The sequence below is a fragment of the Citrus clementina genome, unplaced genomic scaffold, assembly GCF_000493195.1.
Source record: "Citrus clementina cultivar Clemenules unplaced genomic scaffold, Citrus_clementina_v1.0 scaffold_8, whole genome shotgun sequence".
In the NCBI taxonomy this organism is placed as follows: domain Eukaryota; kingdom Viridiplantae; phylum Streptophyta; class Magnoliopsida; order Sapindales; family Rutaceae; genus Citrus; species Citrus x clementina.
In genome coordinates this window covers 222,469-246,631 of record NW_006262022.1, presented here as the reverse complement: position 1 = coordinate 246,631, position 24,163 = coordinate 222,469, and the positions used below count along the sequence as shown (strand labels likewise).

Below are 24,163 nucleotides of genomic sequence, written 5' to 3'. Positions count from 1 at the left end.
AAGGTGCAAAGGCTCATCAAAGTCTCAAAGCCTGTTTTATGGCGAGACAGAAGCCAAGCGTGCCAGGATCTGCTCGACCACGAGAAGGCGAGCAGAATCCCAATCCTTGAAGAATATACTAAGGCATGCAAAGGCTCATCAAGTCTCAATTTATGGCGAGACCGAAGCCAAGCGTGCCAGGATCTGCTCGAACACGAGAAGGCGAGCAGAATCCCAAGCATTGAAGAATTACTAAGGCATGCAAAGGCTCACCAAGTCTCAAAGCCTGTTTTATGGCGAGACAGAAGCCAAGCGTGCCAGGATCTGCTCGACCACGAGGAGGCGAGCAGAATCCCAAGCATTGAAGAATTTACTAAGGCATGCAAAGGCTCACCAAGTCTCAAAGCATGTTTATGGCGAGACAGAATCCAAGCGTGCGAGGATCTGCTCGACCACGAGGAGGCGAGCAGAATCCCAAGCATTGAAGAATTTACTAAGGCATGCAAAGGCTCATCAAGTCTCAAAGCCTATTTATGGCGAGACCAGAAGCCAAGCTTGCTAGGATCTGCTCGACCAAGCGAAGGCGAGCAGACTCCCAAACGTTGTAAAAATTCCTAAGGCATGCAAAGGCTCACCAAAGTCTCAAAGCCTGTTTCATGGCGAGACAGAAAGCCAAGCATACCAGGATCTGCTCAACTAAGCGAAGACGAGCAGACCACTAAAGTTTCCAGTCTTGATTCGTTTCACTCTCAACACTAGAAACTGGGGGACTGGTGTTTAGGGAATGAAATAGGGTGACCAAGATAAAGGTGTTTTCTCATACATTATCGTGCTCTCCTCAAAGTAAAAGTGAGCAAATGGTTGAGCAGATCATCTCGACTAGAAAAATATGTGGTGACCTCCAGCACATCACCTCGACCAGGATGTTATTGGTCACCTCGACCAGGAAGTCACCAGGAAGCACGTCATCCGCGAGGCCAATTTCCTGCAAGAAACATAAAGCCATTCCTGCTGTATTCTTGCTAAGGGTTGATTTGAGGAGACCCGGTCAACGACAGTTGGCGAGGCATGCTCTCCAGCCCGAGAATCTAGGCACGAAGGTCACGCAACCACCCATGACTACGGAAATGGGGAATCCACGTTCGAGAGGTGGGAGGACAACGGACGTAGGCTGCGGAAAACTGGGATTCAGAGGAAGCCTATAAAAAGGTAGCCAACGAAGGTAAAAGGGTTAGCAATTTTGAGATTAGAAGAGAGCTAAAGAATTCTAAAGAAGAGAAAACTACGAAAAAACCATAAGATCTGTGGCAAGCGTTCCCCGAACCTTCATATCTGACTTGAGCGTCGGAGGGTTTGCGCCGGGAAAACGACCGGCGTACTCTGACTTGTCTGTGTGCGCAGGAACCTCTGGAGAAGAAGCCTTACGAGGAGACCTCCTGGTCGTGGTGAAGTTGATCGAGTAGAGAGTCTGGTAGTAAAACGAGGAGAACCAGAATCTCGCATCAACATATTCAATATCATCATATTCATATTGGTGTTTCGTTTTAGAAGTTTTTTTTTTTTTTTTTTCCAATTAAGAATCTTTACATTACAAAATCCGGACACTATGTGATATCTAAATGATGCTGTACATAATGTGAAGTGCGCCATGTATTAAACTTACCGGAATTTGTAATTTGCATTACCAATATGTAACAATTTCTAAATCATTCAAAGATACCCAAAAAAATCATTCCCCTCATCAAATTTCATACAATTGTGTATCTGCTTAACAATAATGTTAACCTCACTACCGCGCGGGTGGGACTGTGCCTTCTCACCCGCTATGAATTTACAAGCCTTATTATCAACATGCACCAGGCTGTTACCAGCAACAACCTTCACCCCTCTTTCCTTGGCTAACAGTCTCGTTCCTGAAGATTCAACCCACAAGCCACCTGCTGCATACATGCTTGATGCAAGCAAATAGCCAGCTGAGTTCTGAGCTTCCAATTCAAGAATACGAGACGTGGCTCCTGCTCCAAGCTCTGTGTTTCCATAGCTCCTGCAAGCACTTAAGAGAGCCCCCCAAGCACTTGCAGTTGCCTTCAAATTATCAGGCATTTGGTTAATCAAATCTATAGCAATATCAAGCTCTCCAGCCCGAGCTAACATGTCAACCATGCATGAGTAATGTTCCAATGCAGGCTCAACCCCATGATCTTGAACCATTGAGTTGAAAAAGGAAAGTCCCTCTTCAACTAATCCACCATGGCTACAAGCAGATAACACTGAGAGAGTTGTTACTGCGTTGGGCTGGAGACCGCCCAGTTTCATTTCAGCAACCAAAGCTAATGCCTCATGTGCAAGACCGTTCATGCCATATGCTGCTACCATGGCACTCCATGACACAATATTTTTCCTGGAAATTTGATCAAAGGCCTTTCTTGAGGCTTCTATGGCACCACATTTCGCATACATGTCAACAACTGCAGTTCCAACAGCTACTTCTTCTGCCAAGCCTCTGCGAATTGCAATTCCATGTGCCCACTTTGAGCTGCTCAGTTCAGTTGCAACAGAACAAGCCTCGAGTAGATTTATAATGGTAATTGCATTGGGCTTCTCCTGTGCCTGGTTCATCTCTTGGAAAACAGCAATTGCTTCACGAGGCCTACCACAAAGTGTGAACCCAGCAATCATTGTGCTCCATAATACCACATCTGGTTTTTTTACGTCATTAAAAAGTTTCCAAGCAAGCTCAACGAGATGGCACTTTGAATAACCATCAATTAAAGAATTTAATACTAATTCATTTGATTCAAATGCCCGCCGGAGTATTACACAGTGCACTGACTTGCACTCCATTGGGTGTACAAAACACTTGCATATCTGGAGAATATTTACAAGAGTGATCTCGTCTACCTCGTTCACCCCCTTTCCCATGGAATAAAGCAGTGATAGAGCTTCTGAATACTTTTCATTCACAACCAGTCCGGATAAGGCAGAATTCCACGAGACCTTGTTCTTTTGGGGCATCTCACTGAAAACTTTGAAAGCAGAGTCGGTATCTTTACACTTTGCATACATATCAATCAAAGAGTTCCCGACAAATAAATCACAACCTAAACCTCTATAAATCACTAATCCATGGACCATTCTTCCCATGGTCAAGTCCCTTAAATTGGTGCAGGCTTTAAGAACACTAACCAAGCTTTGTCCATCTGGTTCATTCTTGAAACCGGAAACCATCTGTCGAAACAGCCGCAAGCCAGAAAATGCTTCCTCACTCTGCACATAACCCCCAATCATCACACTCCAAGAAATAACATCTCTTTCACACATTTCATCAAACAATTTTCGTGCACATTCCATGTCAGCATCCACATACATGCTCAGCACAGAATTTTGAACTGAATGAACAGCCCAAAACCCACTTCGAATTATATAGCCATGAACTTGTAATCCTTCATAGTAAGCTCCAAGACACCGACACGCCTGAATGACAAGCACTAAAATAGAATTGTTGGGTTCAAAACCAGCAACCCTAGCTTTATAAAACCACCAAAGTCCTTCCCCTAAAGTACCATGATCAAGGTGCCCTTGTATCATTATATTCCAAGAAACTGAATCTCTACAAATGCAATCATCAAACACTGCCACTGCAGAATCTGGAAACCTCCATTTCATGTAAAAGTCCATCAGGGCATTTCCAATTGAAGTAAATGATTCATATCCTTGCTTGACCAAACATGCATGAACTAACCTTCCATGGATATACGAGAGATTTGAACATGCCTTGACAACAAGAGGATACACTGAAGGGTCATTTAGATCAACTACAACTTTCTTCGTTTCATGGTAATGGGAAAAAAGTTCTTGCCATTTTCCATTTTTCGACAACTCTTTGACTCTCAAGTTCCAAGTATGTAGCCTTAAGCTCCAGAGACTGGTTGTCGGGAACCGCATTGCCAACGAATCAGAAGTGGGAAATTGCATTTATATATCCAAGGCCGCTTTTTTCTTTTCCCTTTTTTTTTCACCTTATTCTTTTGTTTGTTTCTTTTTAAAAAATAATAATAATAATAACCGTTCCAGAATGCCTCAATCCAAACATAGGCCGACGATTTAGATTTGTATTTGCCATGCTAATTAAAGGAGACATAAAGAATGAAATATTAATTTCACAAAATAAAACGTTAAGAGTTTCTATGAGTGCTACAAGACACTTGAGACTTTCATCTTTTTGCCCTTTTTCCTATGACGAGATATTGTGTTTGCGTGTGTGATAAGAGTAAACAGAAAGAATTGTTATTCCCTAAAGTTGCAATTTTTAAGATAGTAATTATCATACATTACATATTTAGACCAGTAAGGCTTGTACTTAGAGACTGCCAAATCCAACCATGGTTTGTTGTTTCCATTGTAATGGACGACAGCCCCATTGTCTATCTGAGTTAGGTTCAGAGCTGGATCGTAGCCAAGTCCCAGGACATGCCAGCTCCGGTCTAGCGGATAGGTGAGATTGTAAAAGGTGATCAATCCCGGTGGCAACGTGCCAAGTTTCCAAAGGGTTCTGTCCTCATTCTGCAAAACAATTTTCCGTTAGCATTCAAAGGATACTACACAGCATTCAAGAAACAAATACATACTCGGAAGGGATTCCAGGAGAAAAGAGATAAAGAAGCTATACCGCATCTTGCCAATAATGATATATTCCAGTGATGTTTCGCTTCCTCCACTCTTTTAAGTCAAACATATTCATGCCAAATGCCCAACCACAAGCATTTGGACTAAAATTCTCAGAGATTAACGGATTAGAGAAGTTGAGATACTTGTCAAATCTGTGGAAGCTCTCCTTACAGGTCTCCACAGCACCGTTTACCATCCCGTGCAGATCAACAGACCAAAGAGGTGTCAAATCCTTCTGAACCACTATATCATCATCCAAAAACAATATCTTTTCTAGCTTTGGATAAACTTCAGGAAGGTAAAATCTAAGATGATTGAGCATTGACAAATATTTCGGATTCCTATATTTGAGATTGTCAGACCCAGCAGAAAGCGAGGAAGGGTGGTTTGCCTTGAAATAATACTCTTTAAGTCTGGCAGATTCAAGTTGACGAAGAACAGAACAGTAAGAAGAATTCAACCACTTGAAACTATCAATGTTTTCAATTTGAATTGTAGCTTTTGGAGGAGCATTGACAAGAAACCACATCTTCATTGCTACAAAGTTTAATTTATCTGTCACAATATGGAAAACGTGTTTCTCTGGTTCCTTTGCATGTGCCACAGTAGAATTAACAACCACAGATGTTGCAAGTACATTGTCAGAAAAGATGGCATAGTGGTAGAGAGATGGATCTTCAAACTTCTCGTTAATCTGCTCCTCCTTTTTGTGATGACCCTGCAGGTAATAATCTGCTGCTAGCTGCAATGGTAAGCAATGCAAAGGTCTTGGGACAATTTTTGCAGCTAGCTGAATCAAGAATGAGCTCTTTCTCTTCAGTGCAGTTACAGTACCTTCAGTTGACTGAATCATGGCTCGAAATTTTCTTTGCACTGTAGGGCAATCATATAATTGGTCCTTTGCTATAGAAAGAACATGACCCATTGCTTGTGCTTGATTAAGTGCACTAGAACCAGTAAAAATGAGCTGCATTAAAGCCAAGAAAGACAAAATATGAGACAACAAAACAGTGATATAAAGTAGCAATACCTTGAGGGAAGCTCAGCATCAGAATTCGCATCTCCAATAGCACGCTGACTTTCTTTGCAGTGTTTCATAAGGGAATTATAAAGGCTACTTTCATTCTTAGACTTGGCAACATGTGCATATGCTTTGGCCAAAATTATCTGGTCCCGCATAAGCTTCAAAGTAGAGTCTGTATTTGGACTTTCGAAATCTCTCCTCCATATGCTATACTTCCCTGTGACTCTGGGTTCAAGTCGTTTTGACTGTTCAAATGCTGTTTCTTGCATTATGTTGTCATTTTCGTTATCTTGTCGGATAAGCTCTGCTGTTCGGAGTTCCATCCTTTTCTGCCGCAACATCTGAAGGGCAAGGAATGTTAGATATCCATCAAATTCACATAATGCATATAGAAACAGGTAGATGCATTTGACTTTTCACCTGGCGCTTAAGCTTCACTGGACTCAGTGGGGGCTTTTGACGATTGAAAAATCCAACTTCTTCAGATTGATGATCACCCATAGGATATTCAACATTTTCTTCTAAATTCATACCGGCTTGAAATGAATCTCCCAGTGTCTAAAAGTGGATAGAATAAAGCAATTTACATGTTTGTTTCTCTAATAATAAAATAACTCAAGTGGCCATGTCAACCACAGAGTTGAGAATATTAATGAAATCAAGGTTGAAGGGGGCATTGTATTTCTCATATATCCATGGCTTCCATGATTTCGTAGACTATTTCAAATTAGTACTTCAAAAGTTCTTCAATTTTCAGTGAACTGTGTGATCAGAAATCTGATGCTAAAATCAACTTTTAAGTACCTGGGAACTATTTGGCAAGCCATTATCTCCATCAGCAGGGTTTTCCAAGATCCATGAAGCAGAAAGGTGACTCATTTTCACTCTACTAATTCGAACAGCACCAGAAACATCACTGTACGTAGCAATTATGTCAATATCCTACACATAAACAGAGGAATATAAGTGACAAAAACCATCAGTCACCAAGTACACTAATTTCGCTGACTACCTTTATGTCTGGATCATTGTTGAACCTCGCAGCACCATCACCCTTCTCACCATAAAAGAAAAAAGGAGACTTAAAATATAATCATTAGCTGTAAAACTCAATCATATGCTCAGCAAAAGAAATAAAAGAGAAACCACAAGGAAATCCAAACTATGCCTCTCGGAAAAGCACTTCCAAGTAATTTCTTATCTAGGAAGAGCTCTATGAAAAGTGGTTTTGACAATAGTAGCAATCATATCAAATAAGACAGATGTTAAACCTTATCATACAAGGGCCGATGTGCTTTAAGCTCTCTTTGGCTGAAAAACACACAAAATTTTGAAGCATTAAGGATAATAATCACAATCAAAAGGGTAAAATCGGAATTTAAATTCCAGATTAAAAATGGTTTATGAGTGATCTTACAGTCTTCTAACATCTGGGACCTCTGCATTGACGGTTGTAATATGAACAATTACCTGCGAATGTGAAAAATTATTGAACTAGAGGAAAATTAGAAGAGTAATTAAGCAAAAATTAAGTAAACCAATGGTGTGATTACAAGAGCTGATTCAGCGAATCGTTGATATGTGATTAAACAGCAGAGTGTGAGTAACTGTTTGAAAATGTACGTCAAGGCGTACCAGTGAGAGAGCGACGACAAGCAAAGGATCGAAGCTCGAGAGTGTAAAGAAACGTCGACGAGCTTCCATGGAAATCAGAGAGTGTGTGAATCAAAACGGCGGTGGATATTACAGAAATTGTCGTTACAAGGGAAGTTGCTAAAATACGCAGGCTGTGCACATGATGAGAGTGGGCGGACGCGGAACCGCTGACGTGGAAATTCGAAAGCACGTATTTTACTATCTATGAAAAATATTCTAATAATAAATTTTAAAGTGCGGAAAGCCTTTAAAATTGTAAGTCTTTAAAGTTATGTGATTTTAAAATTTTCTCAGATTTTTCTACACTTTAAAATTTCTGACAAAAAAATTACTCATATATATATATATATGAGTAATGATATAACCATAAATTCTTGTATAAATGTATTTTGTATAAATTGATGTGGCATGATAAAATTAGTTGAATTAAATATCTTTTAGTCCACATAATTTATTTATATTTTTATCGAACTAATAAATTAATGACACATCAATTTGTACAAAAATTTATGTTTATATCATCACTATTCTTAATTGTGTGGGTATCTTCATTTTTTTTAATACATATACACGATTAAATTATATAATTTAATAAATGTAATTTTTATTACACTACAAAAACATACAGTTTTATAGCGTGCTTGCACTAATCTACATAATTTAAGAATTTATCCGCATAAAAAAGATTATAAAAAGGGAGAGAAAGATATGAAGTCCTAATAAAATTTTCGTGATGAAGAGGTAGGGGTAAGCAGTTGATCTGTCTTTGTCTTTTCTGAATTTATTCATTTTGATCCATTAATCAATCTCGACACTGCAGCACATTAGTTTTGTCAGTGATGATTTTGAATATTCTTTTGTATAGTATTATTATATATAAATATAAAAAAAAAAATGATCAATTGGATCCTACAAAGCTCCAAGCACAGAAGATATATAAATCATGAGTAAGAAAATAATTTTTCACAGCTTACTTCACAACCTCAGTTACGCATAAAAAAAAAAAAAAAAAAAAAAAAAAGTTGATTAAAAGATTGCATGCCAACAGAATTCAAGCAAGTAAGAAAAGAGGTAAGTTTTGAATTATTTATAAAAGCTTCCATTCCAATACACAAATAGCAAACAAGTCTCACTGCCTTCCCATCTATTAAGGGCTTTTAATTTTTCTTTAAATATTATATAGAGTGGGACTATTAGCATCTCCTCCAAAATCCTTTTGAAACCCTCTTTTTAATTATATTCCATTTAAATGTTAAAAGTAAGCTTTTTTTAAATAAACACTATTATTATTTACAAATCTTGTAATTTCTAATAAATTTCTCACTCTTTTAGTCTTAATAATTGTATTCCTTTCTTCAAAATTTCTTTATTATTTAATTTATAAGAAAATTCTAAAAGAAAAAGTAAGAAAAAACCTTATAAAATATTGAATATTTTATGGGTCCAATACAATTTTATCGTACATATAAACTTTCGGTGCAACAATTAGTTTGAGAATTCTTAAAAGATTATTTGTAGTGACATAAAATTTTATTTAATTTATTTTCTCACAATGTTGTATCCTAATTTTGTTACTACATATATTACAAGAGTATTATTTTGGCTTAAAAATTTGCTTCTTAAATTTAAATTAATTTAATGATTAAAAAAATTTATAGATTGCTTCTTAAATTCAGATTATTCTAATGATTAAAAAAAAAATTATATTGTGCAAGTAAAATGAAATTGAAGAGAGAGAAAGAAAATATAAATGAGATTAATTCTATTTATATATGTTCTTAAAATGTAATTATAATATGATAGGGGTTTTACAAGATCAAGGAAGGGGTGCCAATAGTCTAACTCTATTATATATAATACAATCAAAGCCCACATAATTTTACTAATGTACCATCAAAGTCCAGCATAAAAAAGTCCAAAGCATACATAGTATTGTTAGAGTGGAGCTATTGGCACCCCTACATTATTCTTACAAAACCCCACTTTAAATAAAATTACAATTAAGGACAATTGAAAATTAAATACATATAGATTTTTTTTCTAGCAAATTACTTAATTCATAATCAATCCTTTTAAAAAAAAATTCTATATGTTATTTCTTATTTAACTAAAATAAATTGTACAAATTTAAAATAATCTATTGTTCTCTTTTGATTTCTTATTGATTAAATATTTTTATACTTAAAATTACTTTGAAATTATAATTTGAAATATGTGTTATTTCAACCAATGATAAACACTAAAAAACTTATCACCCATATAACTTTTTAATTTGTGTGTAGATTAATAGTAAAATTAAAAATAATAAAAAAATAACACAATAATACTTTGAGTTTTAACAATAAAATAAATCAAATGAAAATTGAGAACTTAGAAAAGTGTATCTAAAAAAAAAGGGCATTTTCGAAAATAAAATAAATATAACTAAAAGGGGGGATTTTATGAGGAGATGAGAGGGGTGCCAATAGTCCAACTCGTATTGTTAATGCACATCAGAGCCCAACATATCAAACTCCAGAGCATACAACTCGGACACATGATAATAAATCAAAGACTAATGTATGTAACTGAAGCTCATTATAACAATTTTTGACAGAGGGTTGATCAACTTCCAAGTAGCAGAGGGTAAGTAAATTAATCCCGCTGCAACAAGCCTGGACACAATGAAAGCCGGAGGCGGTACGCATATATAGCATTTGGAATGAATCAGACAGATTTTACGTCAATGGGTTTCATCTCCTCGGTATCCATCCATGTCGATATAAACATGGAAGGTTTTTGATTTCCTTGTCAATATAAACATGGAAGGCAACTTCTCGAGGCACGTAGTTCTTTTCTTTTAAACTTTCCTGGTCTTCCTCTGTTCTGTATCCATCTGAGCTTCTCCTGAACAAAATATTATAAGTGGATAAGTCCTCAAGTTTCAGAAAAAAACAATTCCATCCTAAGAACTGACAGCATAAAGATAAAAATATGAATACTGTCATGTTACAGTAATTAATACCATATCATACAGAAATGACAGCATTTTTCCTATGGTCACAGCTTCAATCTAGTTAATGCCCTATAAACGAAACAAACAGAAGAGACAGAAATGCCAACACACACACACACACACAGTTAAGACTTAAAGAGAGTTGGATAGACTGTTGCCATATCAAATAGAGTCACCCAGCACCAAACGCAATTGAATAAAAGAAATTTCCCGATTTTGTAGTTTGTGGGCACTTATTGTTATTAACCAAGCCTTGGCCCATTTTTCTTTTTTTGACACAAAAGAGGCGACTTGTGATCCGAGTAATTGCTCCTACAATATTCTTGTTAAGTTTTTTTTTTTTTTTTTTTTTTTTTTATAATAATAATTATTATTATATAATGACGCTACATGACTACGAATCAATGTCCTCTACGAGCTCTGCTTTGAACCGGCTACGAACAAGAGAGCATGCTGAACCGAAGTAGGCAAATATTTGTAACTCTTTATTGATACAAACAAGATAGTAATACACAAGAAAACAGATCAAAGTAATAATTTCTTCGTTCTCAGAACAGCCATTGGAATCCCTAAAAACATTCACATATCAGTTAAAAGTTATAATAATTTGCTAAATGGAAGGAAAAGATTTTATTAGTACAATGTTTTCAATTTCATTACTTGATTGAATGTTACAACAAGGACAAAACTCTTACATAAACAAACAAGTGATGACCTTTGGATATGAACAATATTCAGCATAATCAAGATGACCTGCCAAGTCATCTTACTCGGGGTGAGTGTTGATAGCCTCGATTTCTATCCAGATTTGTATGAAGTGGAGATCGATGGTGCAGGGGCTGCTGACCTTGGCGATGAGCCATGGAATGGGTAGGACGAACTCTAGGTTGCTTCGGTTTTTGGTCGGATGCTTGAAGCCGTTCTAATGTCTCGACTACTTCTCTCATTGATGGCCGATGTTTTGGTTCCGCTTCAAGACATTTTAAGGAAAGCTGAGCAATTTGATATGCAGCTTTATAAGGGTACTGCCCCTGCAATCTAGCGTCAATTATGTGCCTGAACTTTCTTTTTTCAGACAAATATGGCTTGATCCAGTCCACCAAATTATGTTGACCACTTGGACGGTTTGTATCCAGGGCTCGTAAGCCTGTTAGTATCTCTACCAAAACAACCCCAAAACCATACACATCACTCTTCACATACAAGTGTCCTGATTAATCAGCAGAATATCAAAGTTAGTCAAGATTCAAAGTGGATAAAAGTCAAGCCATTTACAGAACAAATATAAAATCAGATCATTAGACAAACCCAAAAGGACTTACCTGTGGCAACATACTCAGGAGCAGCATAACCATATGTGCCCATAACTCGGGTAGTCACATGAGACTGACTAGCTGAAGGACCCAATTTTGCCAAGCCAAAATCTGAGATCTTGGCAGTGTAGGACTGCAATAAAAGAAAAGCTAAAACAAGTTAAAATTTAATTCATAATCTAATTACATGTATAGTTACAATGCTTCCATGAACAATCTGCCTTAGCCTTTACCATCTTGTAGCAAACCATTCAGGGAAAGGTCCAAAAAGGAAGTATGAATTGAGAGTTCTTTTTCTTTAACAAGTTCAAAAGCCACAAACATCTTTGGCAAGTACTCTCATTTCTTGAAACATTTATAGGCAGTATTCAAGCTTACCCCATCAAGCAGTATGTTTGATGCTTTGAAATCTCTGTAGATAACTTGCTTATCTGATGTATGCAAAAAAGCCAAGCCTCTAGCTGCTCCGATGGCAATCTTAAGTCTAATGTTCCATGCAAGTGGCTGAACAGAAGCACCCCCTGTAAAATGAAAACAACAACAGCATGATGATATACCATAGGTGCTACCAAATTCACAAACAGCAACAGCAAGCAGCAAACAAAATGGACTGCAAATCATTATTATTAGCCCTTACGTCCAAACAGATGGTTCTCCAAGCTCCCCTTCTGCATAAATTCATATACAAGAAGTAGCTCTTTATCTTCCCAGCAGTATCCTAACAACCTTACAAGGTTAGGGTGAGAAAGCCTTCCCAGGAAATTTACCTCGGACTGCACCAACAAGTACACAAGAGATAACTTGCTAGTTTTAGAATACTTCATGTTCTTTAATTTAAATAAATTTTTTAAACCCAGTAAAACAGTTCCTCAAAAGCACGAGTGGTCAAGTGTGTGGATGAAGAGGAGGGACAGAACTTAAAATGGTAAAAATATTAAAAGTCACAACTATTAACTTGACACACAACAGAATTCATAAGAACACTTAATTCCTAGAATTCTCTAATATTAATCACATCTTATATACAAAAAATATTTCCTATTCCAACTACCATTGTCCTTTCTAATCAAGTTTCAATTTTAGACACTAACTGCTAAAATATCCTACATACAACAAAAACCATCTCCCACTTCCAATAGGACAGCAAAATGGTAACCGCATAGTCTGCATCGTTTCAAGTTTCTAGGTAGCTAACTTAGGTCATTTGAGGGTTTAAAAACTACAACATTATTTTTTTTCCCCATATTCTGTCTGTTCGCCAATGTTGAAAGCACCATAACCAAAACAGGGTTTATACATCAAGGGTGTTGAATACATCTGTCTTTATGACTTTGAATAGTACAACACAAGAAGAAACACACAAAGTGCTAAAGCTACTCTTTCAAGGCTCTAGAAGTGGCTTATTCCTTGGTTCTTGTGGTTTTCTTCATGCAAAAAGATAAAAATTTTGAAGGCATGTAAAGAATACGAAAAAGCATGAAAGCGTAAAGGTGCCTCTTTAAATTCAAAAGTCTGTCATCTTCAAACTTTTGGTTTTGGGTGTCAATGTCATCTTTTATCCAAACAATATCTTAACTTCCGAACATATAACCTGTATTCATTAGTAAGATGCCTAACCACTAATTTTTTAGCAAAATAGAAAACTTTTTACCTATGAGTAGAGCAACTAAATTACAAGCAAAATCTTGAGTTTATACTATATTCGGTTTTAGTGATCTTATTAAATTCTACCTTTCTGAAGATGAGGACAACAAAGTAAAAATCCTGGTTAATAGACTATGAAAATAGCAATAATTTCAGAAATTGACAAATTGCTTTCGAGTCAACTCACCTGCCATTCCTCAAAACCTTGCAAGCTCTCAGAATTCAATTTTTTGACAGCAATTACAGTACCACTTCCACTTTTCCCAGGTGCTTTCTCATCCAGCCAACCTTTGAAGACCTTCCCGAAACCTCCCTCACCAAGCACGGTATCACTTTTAAAGTTCCTTGTTGCCGCCCTCAGCTCTACAAAAGTGAAGATCCTCAAGTTTGGGGTGGGCAAGATCTGCCCATTGGGATAAGACTCATCCCCACTCGATGCAGAGAAACGGCTGTTACCAGAGACATTGCTGCCGCGAGAAACCCCAGTAGACGTTGTCTGACTGGTTGTCTGAGATATTCCTAAAGAATCACAAGTTTGATTAATATCTACTATTGAGGTCAAAAACCCCACCTTGTGGACACAGAATTAAAATTTGATTAACGAATATGCAATCAAGATGAGGCTTTGGCATGAGTCATAAATGCAGCTAGCAAATGAAATGGAAATTCAACTATCTTGTATCAACTTGAAGCAATTCACAGCTTGTAAAGATCTCTAAAATACAAACCAAATCATATAAACAAACTAAACAAACCCAGATGAGCAACTTGAAACTTGAAAGTACCTGTGCTACTGAGATGACCAATAGTATCATGAGGTGTGTCACTCCAGCAAATTCCCATCTGAAGAATTTTGGTCTATGTTCCCTGGCTTTCTTTATTTGATTTTAAGCTATGGATAGATTACGAGAAAGAGAAAAAGAGAGAAAGAGAAGCAATAAAAAGGACTTGTTTATTATATAAATCTATATGCGATGATAAAGCTGACCCAAAGCTCTCTTCAATTCTTCTTCAACTTTGATCAATCTTTTCAGCTTCAAAACTTGGAAATACCAAATGGGGTTTCCTTTCAAGTCTTGAATCGCCTTAACTCTTAACCCTGGCTTTCTGTTTCACTTTCAACACGTTTAAAATTGACTGTATCTGTATCTGCGTTGTTTGTTAAAAATCAAAAGAACTTGTGGTATAATGTTTATTAATTATACAGAAGAATGAGTCTTTTGAACAAGAAGATCACTTTAACAAGTTTCGCGGCTGATTGATTGAAGACTTACAGTAAATGTTTAATTCTAAGTCAACTTGCCGTGTCCTGCCTGGAAGTTGGTATTGGTCAGTCAAAGTCAGATACAAACAAACTCAAGGAAATTGATTATTGAATTCAAAGAAAGAAAAAGCGAGATATATTAAATATTCTGAAATTTCCTTGTCTCTGTCTTTTCTTTTTTTCTACACAAAAAAAAATAAAAATACACACACACATATATATAAATTCAGTTAAAAATTGAAAAAATTAACAAAGGTACGAAGCCGTAAACATAAGCAGCCTATTTTACCCTGCGTCCTTGTCTAGACTTTCCATGGGGAAGAAAGCTCATTAATTCTCAAATATCATTGTGTGAAGACTATATGTCCAACTTTTTTTTTTTTTTTTAACCCTTGACCCTTCTTCAAGAAATAGGAGGGTGTACAAAGTCAAATCAATACTTTTATTTGGACTGAGACACAGGTGGTAATCAAAGAAAATTGCAATCTCATTTAATTGTAATAAAAAAAAAACAGACATAACAACTCAATCCCAAATCAAGAAGTTTTGAGTTTCTTTGCCGTACCTTAACGCTATCTTTTCTTTTGCTAAAGATTGAACTAGTGACTCCCATCACCTTCTAATAGTGTAATACTTAATAGGAACTAGAAAGGTAAGATTTTGATAAGTAATGTGATCAATAATTTGGTGGGTAAATGAGTGCTACCCAGCTGCTGCTAGTAGCTTGTTGAAACCTTAAATAAAGAAAGACAGCAACATGCATTCCCGGTTTGGTTTTTTGTCTAAACATTGCATGTACAAGTGAACTTTGTTCTTTATTTCTTGTTTGTGTTGTACGGCATACGTCCAAGAAATCATTTATATTATAAGCATGCCATAGAAAGACAATTCAATAAAATTGCAGCAAGCAAAAATTGGGGTGGGTGGGTGGGTGGGGGGGGGGGGGTTTCCATATTTCTTGATTGGAATTAATTTATATTACTACTACCGAAGTGGTGGTGGACTTTGCTTGATCATCTTCTTCGAGTCTTCTCGACAGCCTGTTCTCCAATTTCCGTCTTCAAAAGAGAAGATACACTACATTTGCAAAAGATCTTTATCATTATGGGCTGTGGGGTTTAGGGTTTATTAATTTTATTTTAGGTCCAAAAACTTGACTTTTTAACCAATGAAAAGCTTTGGTTGACTATCCTTGTCCTTGAGTGTCTTTGAAGTTTTTGTCCCACTAGGCATCAACAACATTGAAAAGTAAATTTACACAGCTCTCTCTCTCCCCCTGTATTTGACTTTCACTCACATTGGCTGGCTTATTTATGGATATGCCATCAACCTTGTTGGTTTACTTTTCTTCTTCATTTTCTTTTTTCTCTTTTTCTCTTTTTTCTATCTATTGGTAACAATTACTATCGCATGCATATTAATTTTGACGTAAATTGTTCATTTCTTTTGTGATGTGATTTTAGACAAAATTATATATAATAGACCCCCTTTGATCAAGATTTTGTGATTTTGTGATGTGATTTTCAGCAAAAACATATCTCATTAATGAATTCTTATCCTATATTTATGAAATAGAAATTTATAGTGCTGACATTTTTTAAGGAAAAATTAAAAGGATGTCTTGTAAACACCGTTAATTATCAGTTAAAAATTATTTTATTATTACTTTCTAAAGATTATTGTTAGTAAATAAATGTGACAAATAATTAGTTGTGTTGTTAAAACTAAACTTACAAGTGTTTATCAAACACTTTTGTTCTGTATCGTGACTTTGGCATAATAACAAGTAGAAACAAACGGAAGGAAACCTTGCAACATCACTTTGTTTATAAATATTTCGACCATTCAATGAATGAAAGCGGTATCATTAGGTTTTAACAAACAAAATAAACAAGAGAAAATTTTAACCTAAAAGAGGATCTAGTTGATTTTGAATAAATTGACAGGAAAATTATTCAGGTGTCCCTGTGGAAAACGCGTGCATTTGTTTGTTTTATTTTATTAAACTAAAATTGTTAAACGCGTACAAGTGCTCTCATTACTTAACTCTTTGACCGCAAATGCATCTGTTTGCAAAAATTATTAAAGACCACCAAATCAGAATAGAAAGACGAAAGAGGGTGAAACTTGGTAACGAATTGAGAAGCAAGCAACCGCAACTACATTGGTCATGGACCCAGTCCCAGTGCCATCAAACCCAGTTGCCACTAAATCTTAGCATATTTTATTGTCTCAATCTGACCTCAATTACAAATAAGCATGAAATAAGCATCTTACAATATCCGGAAATGAATTCTTGTGACATCATGGTTTCCATTGTGACAAAAGAACCTTTCTGATTGTGAACCTAGGAGTTAGGTAAGGAACATTAATCTATACAAGAATAACCTACTACTCTCTTACAAATACAATTTGGTGTGGCTCCAATCACCACCATTCCTTCAAATCAAAGAGATCATCTTCGCCTCAGTCAGACCCGCCATTTTATCGTTAACATAATCATTAAGAAAATAATAATAACAATAATAAATGCAATCGCTCTCAGAGCTGCAATGCCAAATCTGGTTGAGTTGAATCTACTCGGCTAGAATTAGGAGATCCTGGAGAACGAAACCTGACATTCAAGTCGGGGGGAACTGCATCTGGTTTTTGTTGTGGCGTCAACCCAAGATCTGGTTTTGGATGTGGGGATACTTGCCAAGTTGGCTGATGATTCCCGGGTAAAGAAGGTGCAGACCCCAGGGATTCCAAGTTTTGTAGTGATCTACTGCAATCTAACTTGGGATCATCTGAGTTCAAGCTGCTGGCGGTAACTGGCTGCACAAAGTTAGTATCGGTTCTAGAGATCCTATCGACCATCTGAGGTGACTGAAAACTGAAGCCAGCAGGCCCAGCTGCCCCAATTAGTTTCCCCATTTGAGATGGCATGTTAAACCCATATGTTCCGTTAAATCCATTCATCCCTGGACGAATTACAGAGTTCTGATGAATCTGAAACGGAGGCCTTGTATTTATTGCTCCCATACTGCTGTTTACTAGATTGAGTTGCGATTTTAATCCCTCGATTATCTCTGCTTTTTCCTTGGCGGGTTCTGAAAATCTATTTACAACTAAGAGGGAAGACGTGTTGGGCTTTTTAAAATGGCCATCCAAGGAAGACTGTGTTGAGGGTCCAGGCTTCTCTGATGAATCCTCTGCTTCTGGTCTTTCTGTTAATTTATCTCCTTTTAATTCGATGGTAGAATGTGTGGAAGCAGAAGACAAATTCTCAGGAATCAAAGAGGGCTGTGATGATGACGGCAAACCTACAGTGGCTGAAGACAGCAATAGTGGCCTCTGTGGTGCAAGGTCATTTTCTACAACCCATCCGGGGCCAAACCTGACTCCAGCTGGCAAACACCTTTCTATTCTTCTTGCAGCAATTTTCCAGGCAACTGGTCCAAGATTTGCAGCAAAACGAGCAAGACTTCTTGTGTATCCATGCTCTGAATGAAGCCCTACCTGATCCATACAAAACCAAGTCAATTATCTAACCAAATAAAGGGCAAATATAACACATGAAAATGATCCACCAACGAGAGGGCAGCACATGCATGGACCCCACGCATGGCAGCTGTGCACAGTTTAAAAAATTTGCCCCAAGGTTATCATTCAACTCCAATCTGACTAATTTATTTTATTTCTTTTGGTGTTGTCAGTCATAGGGACACATATTCAAGGATAAGTTTTGAAAAGCCTGAAGGAATAATCTGAATGGACTAGGATAAGTTTTGAAAAGCCTCAAAGAATCATCTGAATGGACCCACTACATGAATGTCAGCCATGAGCCCTCTTCAAAGAGTTTATCAGATAATTGGGTAGAGCAAGAAACATACAGTCATTAGCTGCTTCTTATCCGCATCAAAAGTAGTTAAAACAGATGACTCCTGCAGTGACTGATGAAATTGCTTGTACGTGTTGCGCCTGTTCTCATCAAGTACAACCTGCTTTTTACCATGCTTCATTGAGTAGCCCTTTGACAATGAAACTGTGAGGAAAGATAGAAATCTTCAGCATCCCCTAAAAAACATGGCATTCATAACAAAACCGGAAAAGCAAAGTTGAAGCAAAAGAAAATGGCCAGCCAAAACTAAAAATAAACCAGCACCTTCATCATTCCTCTCAAGTTTGTTCTCAGCTAGACATCCAGTGTATAAATCATTCCAAGACCCAGAAAATCGTCTAGATGAATCCGTAAAGCCAGACTTTTCCAAATGAGGAGTGCCATTTCCCAAATCACGATTGGTCAAGGCAGTATTTTCGGCTCCAGAAGCAAGAGTGACATCCGAGGAGAAATCTGAACGAGCGCGCTCCAAGGAGGGCCGGCCCAATGGCTTTTTAAAATTCTTCGTCGGTGGTCTCCCTCTCCTTACTACTTTAGTTTCAGGCTCGTTATCATCACTGTCCTGCCTTAAATTCTCAAAATTCTTTTTTGCCAGCTCATGTATAGATCTTGCCTAGAAGCAAAAACAAAAATCTAAGAAAACCAAATAAAGATGTCCTGAAAATCCCAAACTCAGAGTTGAAAGCAGACTATACCTGTCGAAAATATATGGTATCGGGTGCATTATACTGCATTGCATTGGAGCATATCAAGAAAACATCTTTCTGCGTGAGAATGCAACCAAACATCAGTTCTCAATAACTGCAAATCCAGTTTCTGACACATATATGGCTTAAAGAGATATTATTCATTACTTAGTAAGTAAATTCAAAGGCTAACAAATCAAGATTAATAACTACTCTAGCCATACCAAATAAGAAAGCACATCCATTCAATCTTGAGCAGAAAAGGATTTCAGCAAATCCTAGATTTGTTATTCAGCATTAAGATGAAAGCAAATCACTTAGGCAGATTCAAAACTTAAAAACTATCCTTGGCCAACCCTTTATGCCCACGAGAAGCCAATAACTAGCACTAAATTAGCTAACAGTAAATCCTTTTAATCATCCTAAATCTTAAAGGAAAAATAAATTGCATCTCAGAATTGTGACAAAAAGAATATAAAGGGGTAAATGAATCAGAGGAAGCAAGTTAATATCTATGACAACATTATGCACAAAATATGTCAAGGCCAATCATTTATCTTTTCTCATGCGCAGTTAAGTACACTGAGGCCAAATCACAGATGAAGATGGAGCTACGGAGTAAAGTAGTAGAAGATTGCTATTCCATGTTGGATTATGTGACTTACTCCCGCTGATCAAGGAAACAGTACTTCCTAAAACATGATACACAATTACCAAATGGAGACACAGTAACCTCAATAAAAAAAGCCAGGTAGTGAGCTGTCATGTTGAAACGGGGCTTCTAGGATCTTACACGAAAACCGACATAAAATGTCGTTATTCTACCGTTTGAATATCTCCAATGCATGTTAAAAAAATACAACTACAAATAGCATCGGCATTCATGAGGGATTGGCAAACCAAAAGCAAAGAGTTCACAGCAGTTAAGCTTATATCAGGAAATTCCGGAACATCATATTAGCTTGTAGATACATAAGCCATTAGCAATAAAGGATAAAATCAGAAGAATCATTGGCACAACAAACCATGGGAATCAGAGTAGATTATTTCAATTAACTTAAGCAAGAAATAGTTCCACCTAAATGCAGGTGGCATGAACTAATATTTAAGAATTGTACAAATCTATGAATAATCTAGCAAGACCTTGCTCGCTAATAGTATGCACAACATCAAATTTTCATCAAGAAGAAGAAAATCTAACTTCAAACAGGAAAACAGCCAATGCTTTGTTCCAATAGATACTGCATTTGGAAAGCAAAGTACAAACTGTATTCCAAATAAATATCGAAACAGTAAAGAACAAACTGACAGAGGGAGAGGGAGAAAATATCAGGTTTTTGAAAGATATAATCACAAGCATGTGAACCAACCTCAAACTGCTCCAGGGTGGCATAAGCTCCGTTAGCTAGTTTGTTCCTCACTGTCCCAAAATCCATGGGATGCTCGATGACCTCACAGTAATCTGGAAGCTGCAGAAGAATATCAATATAAAAATATGATAATATTATTAAAAACATTCACAAAACTCCTCAAGTTAATATGTCTCAAACTAAATGAACTTGCCTCTTCTGGGTCCACTGGCTCAGAAAACACCCCATAAGTATCCTTCCTGAAATGAACATAAAAATTTTTGCAGAAACAAAACTCAATGAACTTGAAAAACAAAAGCCATATGAAAGAAATCAAATAAAAAACACAGAAACAAATAGACACACTTTTGAAGTCTATCGAGGATGAACAGCAATAGCTTTTTATCTGGTAAAGGCGTTGAGGGTCCCAATTCCAACTGAGCCCCTGCAAGTTATCAACCATAATAGCACCAAAAAGATCAAACCCAAAAAAAAAAAAAAAAAAAAAGTCTTTTTAGCATATGGGTATTTTAGATCACTAGCAAAAAGTTCCCAAAAATCTCCTTTTAAGTCTAGTATAAGATTTCATTAGCAGACCTTGGTTGTTATTTGTTGGATTCGCACCAGAAATAGTCTTCTCTCCCTGAAAACAAAACCCATTAAAAATTACGAAATATATAAAGCAACAAAATTCTTACCAACAACCAAATCTCTTTGTCACTAAAATAGGTTCAGAAGCACAGAGCAGAGTAGCACAGCATTCAAAATTCCAAAACGGGAAAAAAATCACAGTTAATTGAAAAAATAAAAATATAAAAGAATAACCATGAACCAATAATTCAAAAGAAAAGACAAATTTCAACTTTTTTTATCAGATTTGACAGTCAAAATCATTATTATTATTATCATCATCTTTTTTATTTAAATAAAGTGATATTAACAGCTACAAACAGCAACAACAAAATTCAAAATAAAATTCAAAAGTGTCCGAATTTCAAAACACAAAAACCAAGTCAACCGAAGTTTCTAGAATTTTCAAAAGCACGGTTTTTTTGCGCTCTTTCAAAACGGCCCGAAGTTCAAGGTACTTCCAAAAACGCTGTCCTAACATTAATTTCCGCGGAAAAAATATTTGGCGCTTTAATTTCAAATAAAATTACTCAAAACTCCAAAAAAAAAAAAAGTTACGTATTTTTTTCCAATAAAGTAACCCGAAAAGTCTAAATTTTGCTAATTCAAGCACCTTTTCACAGTCAGCACTGCCAGATCCACCACCGATTGCATTGATCTTCCGCTTCTTGTGCGCGTTTTCGTCCGAATCGGAGGCGTTCGAATTGGATATTTGATACTTGAGCACAAGCTTCAGGTCCTTCTCGCGCCGATTACCCTCGGATTCATCGTCCTCCCCTTCGGAAACCTTCTCGGGCGAGGGATTGGGATTCCGCCGCGAAGATCGCCGAAGGGCGGTGGCAGCGGCGGAATTGTAATTAGGGGTAAGAATAGGGGCAGAGTTGTAATTATTGCCATCCTTGAGGCCTTTCTTCTTCTTCTTTTTCAGCTGCAGCTGTTGTTGTTGTTGTTGCTGCTGCTCCCTGAGATTACGCTTTTGAAGATCTAACAGAGACGGCCTCCCTTTCTTCTTCTTCTTCTTCTCCACTCCCTTACCCATTTTTCCCTCTTCACTCTCCTTTTGTTCTCTCTCTTTCTCTCTCTTTTTGTTTTAACAAACAAACAAGGTTGTTTTTTTTAAAAAAAAAAATACACACACTTATTATTATTATTATTATTATTATTATTATTATCATCGTTATTTTATTTTATTCAAGTGATTAATTCTTTATTATTTTTTTATTCATTTGTTGTTGTTATTACGATTATTTATTAGAATATGAACTTTTGCTTATAAATTTCAGGGAAAGAAGGCTATTGATGCACGTAATTGTCGCACGTGTTGCGAATGAGACTTTGACACGTGACAACTCGATTCAAAATTTGTTTTTAGTTGTGATGGCTCGTACGTGGCAGCTGGTCAAAATGTATGATAATGGGTTTATTTTCTAAAAGAAAATACCAAAAATATAAGTTACTAAAACTTTTTGAGAAAATGTTTAGTGTAAAATAAAATCACTTTAGATAATTTCGTGCATAGTCTATTTATAAGAAAATGCATAAATCACTAGTTTCTTTCTTACTTTTTTTTTTTTAACATTCAGGTTGTCTTGTTATGAGTCACTTCACATTATAGTTGGGCTAATACAAATCTCACCAATTTATTATTATTATTAATTGTGTCAATAATAAGAAAGTACTATCTTGAATTATTTATTAAATGTGCTATACATATTTGTTTCATTTCATACATTTCTAGTGTCATATATGGGGTCTTACTATGTTTTTATATTAGCTGTAATATATAATAATTTAAAAATAATTTTTTTTTTGTATTTTTAAGTTATTGATTGTGAGAAATTAATTTTAGATCAGTTGTAAGTTATAATTAATTTAACTTAATAACTATATATATATATATATACACACACGCGCGCACGCACATAAACACATATATGTTTTTGATACATTTTCTAAAATGTCTTGTCGTAATTTGATGTAAATATGATGAAATAATTTTTAAAAATATGGTAAATATAATAAAATACAGAGTGCCATTTCTATTGGAGTAAAAACGAAGTGAAAGATATAATTAATTATGAGTTTACGAAAGTAATTAAATGCTCGTACCTAGAAATTGAAAAGCTCGAAGCATATAATAAAATTAATAACAGAATTGCAGATGATATAAATTCAACACTTTCTTTTTTTGGATAATGAGTAATATGTATTATTATTATTAGTAGTAGTAGTAGTAGTAGTTAAGGTCAAACCCAACTTACCATACTTCTTGTTGTCTTGACGAGTTGTGTTGCACTACCAATAATCCTACCCACATGAACTAAAAGATTAGGTGGAGCCCGGTAGTTGGGTCCGGACGAATGAGTAGGGGCGTCAAAAAAGCCCGCCCGGACCGGACCCGGCTAATCCGGTCCGGGCAAAATTCGGACCGCATGCACAGAAAAACTAAATTCGGGTTTGAAATTCTCAAACCCTGACATTTCTGGGCCCCGGTCCGAGTTCAACACCAAAAACCCGGAACCCAGATCGGACCCTATTTTTTAATAAATTAAAAAAAAAATATATATATATATATATATATATATATATATATATATATAATTATGAATTTATGATATGTTGGATGTTATTTAAATTTATTGTGTGATTATTGTGTTGTTGAATTTAATTTATTTATTTTATATATAGATTGAATGAGTCTAAGTTAGAAATTGGATGAATTTAGGTATTAGAAAGTAGATTGAAATAATTTTAATTTATCATTTGTGCAAAATTTGCATTGTTAGTGTGTTATATATTTGTATTTGACTATTTTCTTTTTTAAAGTTTGAGATTGAATGAGTTTATTTGATTATTTTCTTTTTAAAAATTTGCATTGTTAGAGAAATGAAATAAAAAATTGAAGAAAAAAAATTGAAGTTATCACATGCGGGTTTAGAAAGCCTGGATCAAAATCCAGACCCCAAAAGTGCCGGGCTCAAGCCCGGACCAGACTTGAAAAAATTAGGTTTTAACCCGGATCCAATCTTATATTTCTCTCATCCGGTCCGGTCCTGGGCAACACTAAAACCT

At 36.1% G+C, this 24,163-nt stretch overlaps 4 protein-coding genes across 7 annotated transcripts; all 4 read right to left on the bottom strand.

The window, feature by feature from the left end:
- Nucleotides 1-1,625: 1,625 nt before the first annotated feature.
- On the bottom strand, nucleotides 1,626-3,985 carry LOC18035190 (pentatricopeptide repeat-containing protein At2g17210). The gene has a single exon (XM_024179236.1). It carries the CDS (start codon nucleotides 3,952-3,954, stop codon nucleotides 1,690-1,692), a length of 2,265 nt encoding a protein of 754 aa, XP_024035004.1. The 5' UTR covers nucleotides 3,955-3,985; the 3' UTR covers nucleotides 1,626-1,689.
- Nucleotides 3,986-4,070: 85 nt separating this feature from the next.
- Nucleotides 4,071-7,423, bottom strand: LOC18034219 (probable galacturonosyltransferase 3). The gene is made up of 9 exons (XM_006422366.2): nucleotides 7,307-7,423; nucleotides 7,089-7,141; nucleotides 6,943-6,982; nucleotides 6,684-6,725; nucleotides 6,476-6,613; nucleotides 6,092-6,229; nucleotides 5,678-6,012; nucleotides 4,649-5,594; nucleotides 4,071-4,542 (listed from the first exon to the last, which is right to left on the bottom strand). Exons 1-9 carry the CDS (start codon nucleotides 7,373-7,375, stop codon nucleotides 4,267-4,269), a joined length of 2,037 nt encoding a protein of 678 aa, XP_006422429.1. The 5' UTR covers nucleotides 7,376-7,423; the 3' UTR covers nucleotides 4,071-4,266.
- A 3,473-nt stretch (nucleotides 7,424-10,896) lies between these two features.
- Nucleotides 10,897-15,628, bottom strand: LOC18034525 (probable serine/threonine-protein kinase PIX13). Of its 4 annotated transcripts, none has more exons than XM_024178964.1 (7): nucleotides 15,532-15,628; nucleotides 14,065-14,592; nucleotides 13,467-13,798; nucleotides 12,273-12,408; nucleotides 12,014-12,156; nucleotides 11,645-11,768; nucleotides 10,897-11,532 (listed from the first exon to the last, which is right to left on the bottom strand). In XM_024178964.1, the coding sequence occupies exons 2-7, from the start codon at nucleotides 14,120-14,122 to the stop codon at nucleotides 11,084-11,086; spliced, it is 1,242 nt and encodes a 413-aa protein (XP_024034732.1). In that variant the 5' UTR covers nucleotides 14,123-14,592; nucleotides 15,532-15,628; the 3' UTR covers nucleotides 10,897-11,083. The 4 variants fall into 4 exon arrangements, with proteins under 4 accessions (XP_024034732.1, XP_024034733.1, XP_024034730.1 ...); XM_024178965.1 differs by lacking the exon at nucleotides 15,532-15,628 and having other exon boundaries at nucleotides 14,065-14,428; nucleotides 14,554-15,391; XM_024178962.1 differs by lacking the exon at nucleotides 15,532-15,628 and adding an exon at nucleotides 15,109-15,391.
- A 1,116-nt stretch (nucleotides 15,629-16,744) lies between these two features.
- LOC18035168 lies at nucleotides 16,745-22,163 on the bottom strand. Its single transcript, XM_006422363.2, has 9 exons — nucleotides 21,705-22,163; nucleotides 21,059-21,104; nucleotides 20,828-20,906; nucleotides 20,676-20,721; nucleotides 20,483-20,581; nucleotides 19,122-19,190; nucleotides 18,691-19,039; nucleotides 18,419-18,570; nucleotides 16,745-18,044 (listed from the first exon to the last, which is right to left on the bottom strand). Exons 1-9 carry the CDS (start codon nucleotides 22,128-22,130, stop codon nucleotides 17,085-17,087), a joined length of 2,226 nt encoding a protein of 741 aa, XP_006422426.1. The 5' UTR covers nucleotides 22,131-22,163; the 3' UTR covers nucleotides 16,745-17,084.
- Between the last annotated feature and the right edge of the window lie 2,000 nt (nucleotides 22,164-24,163).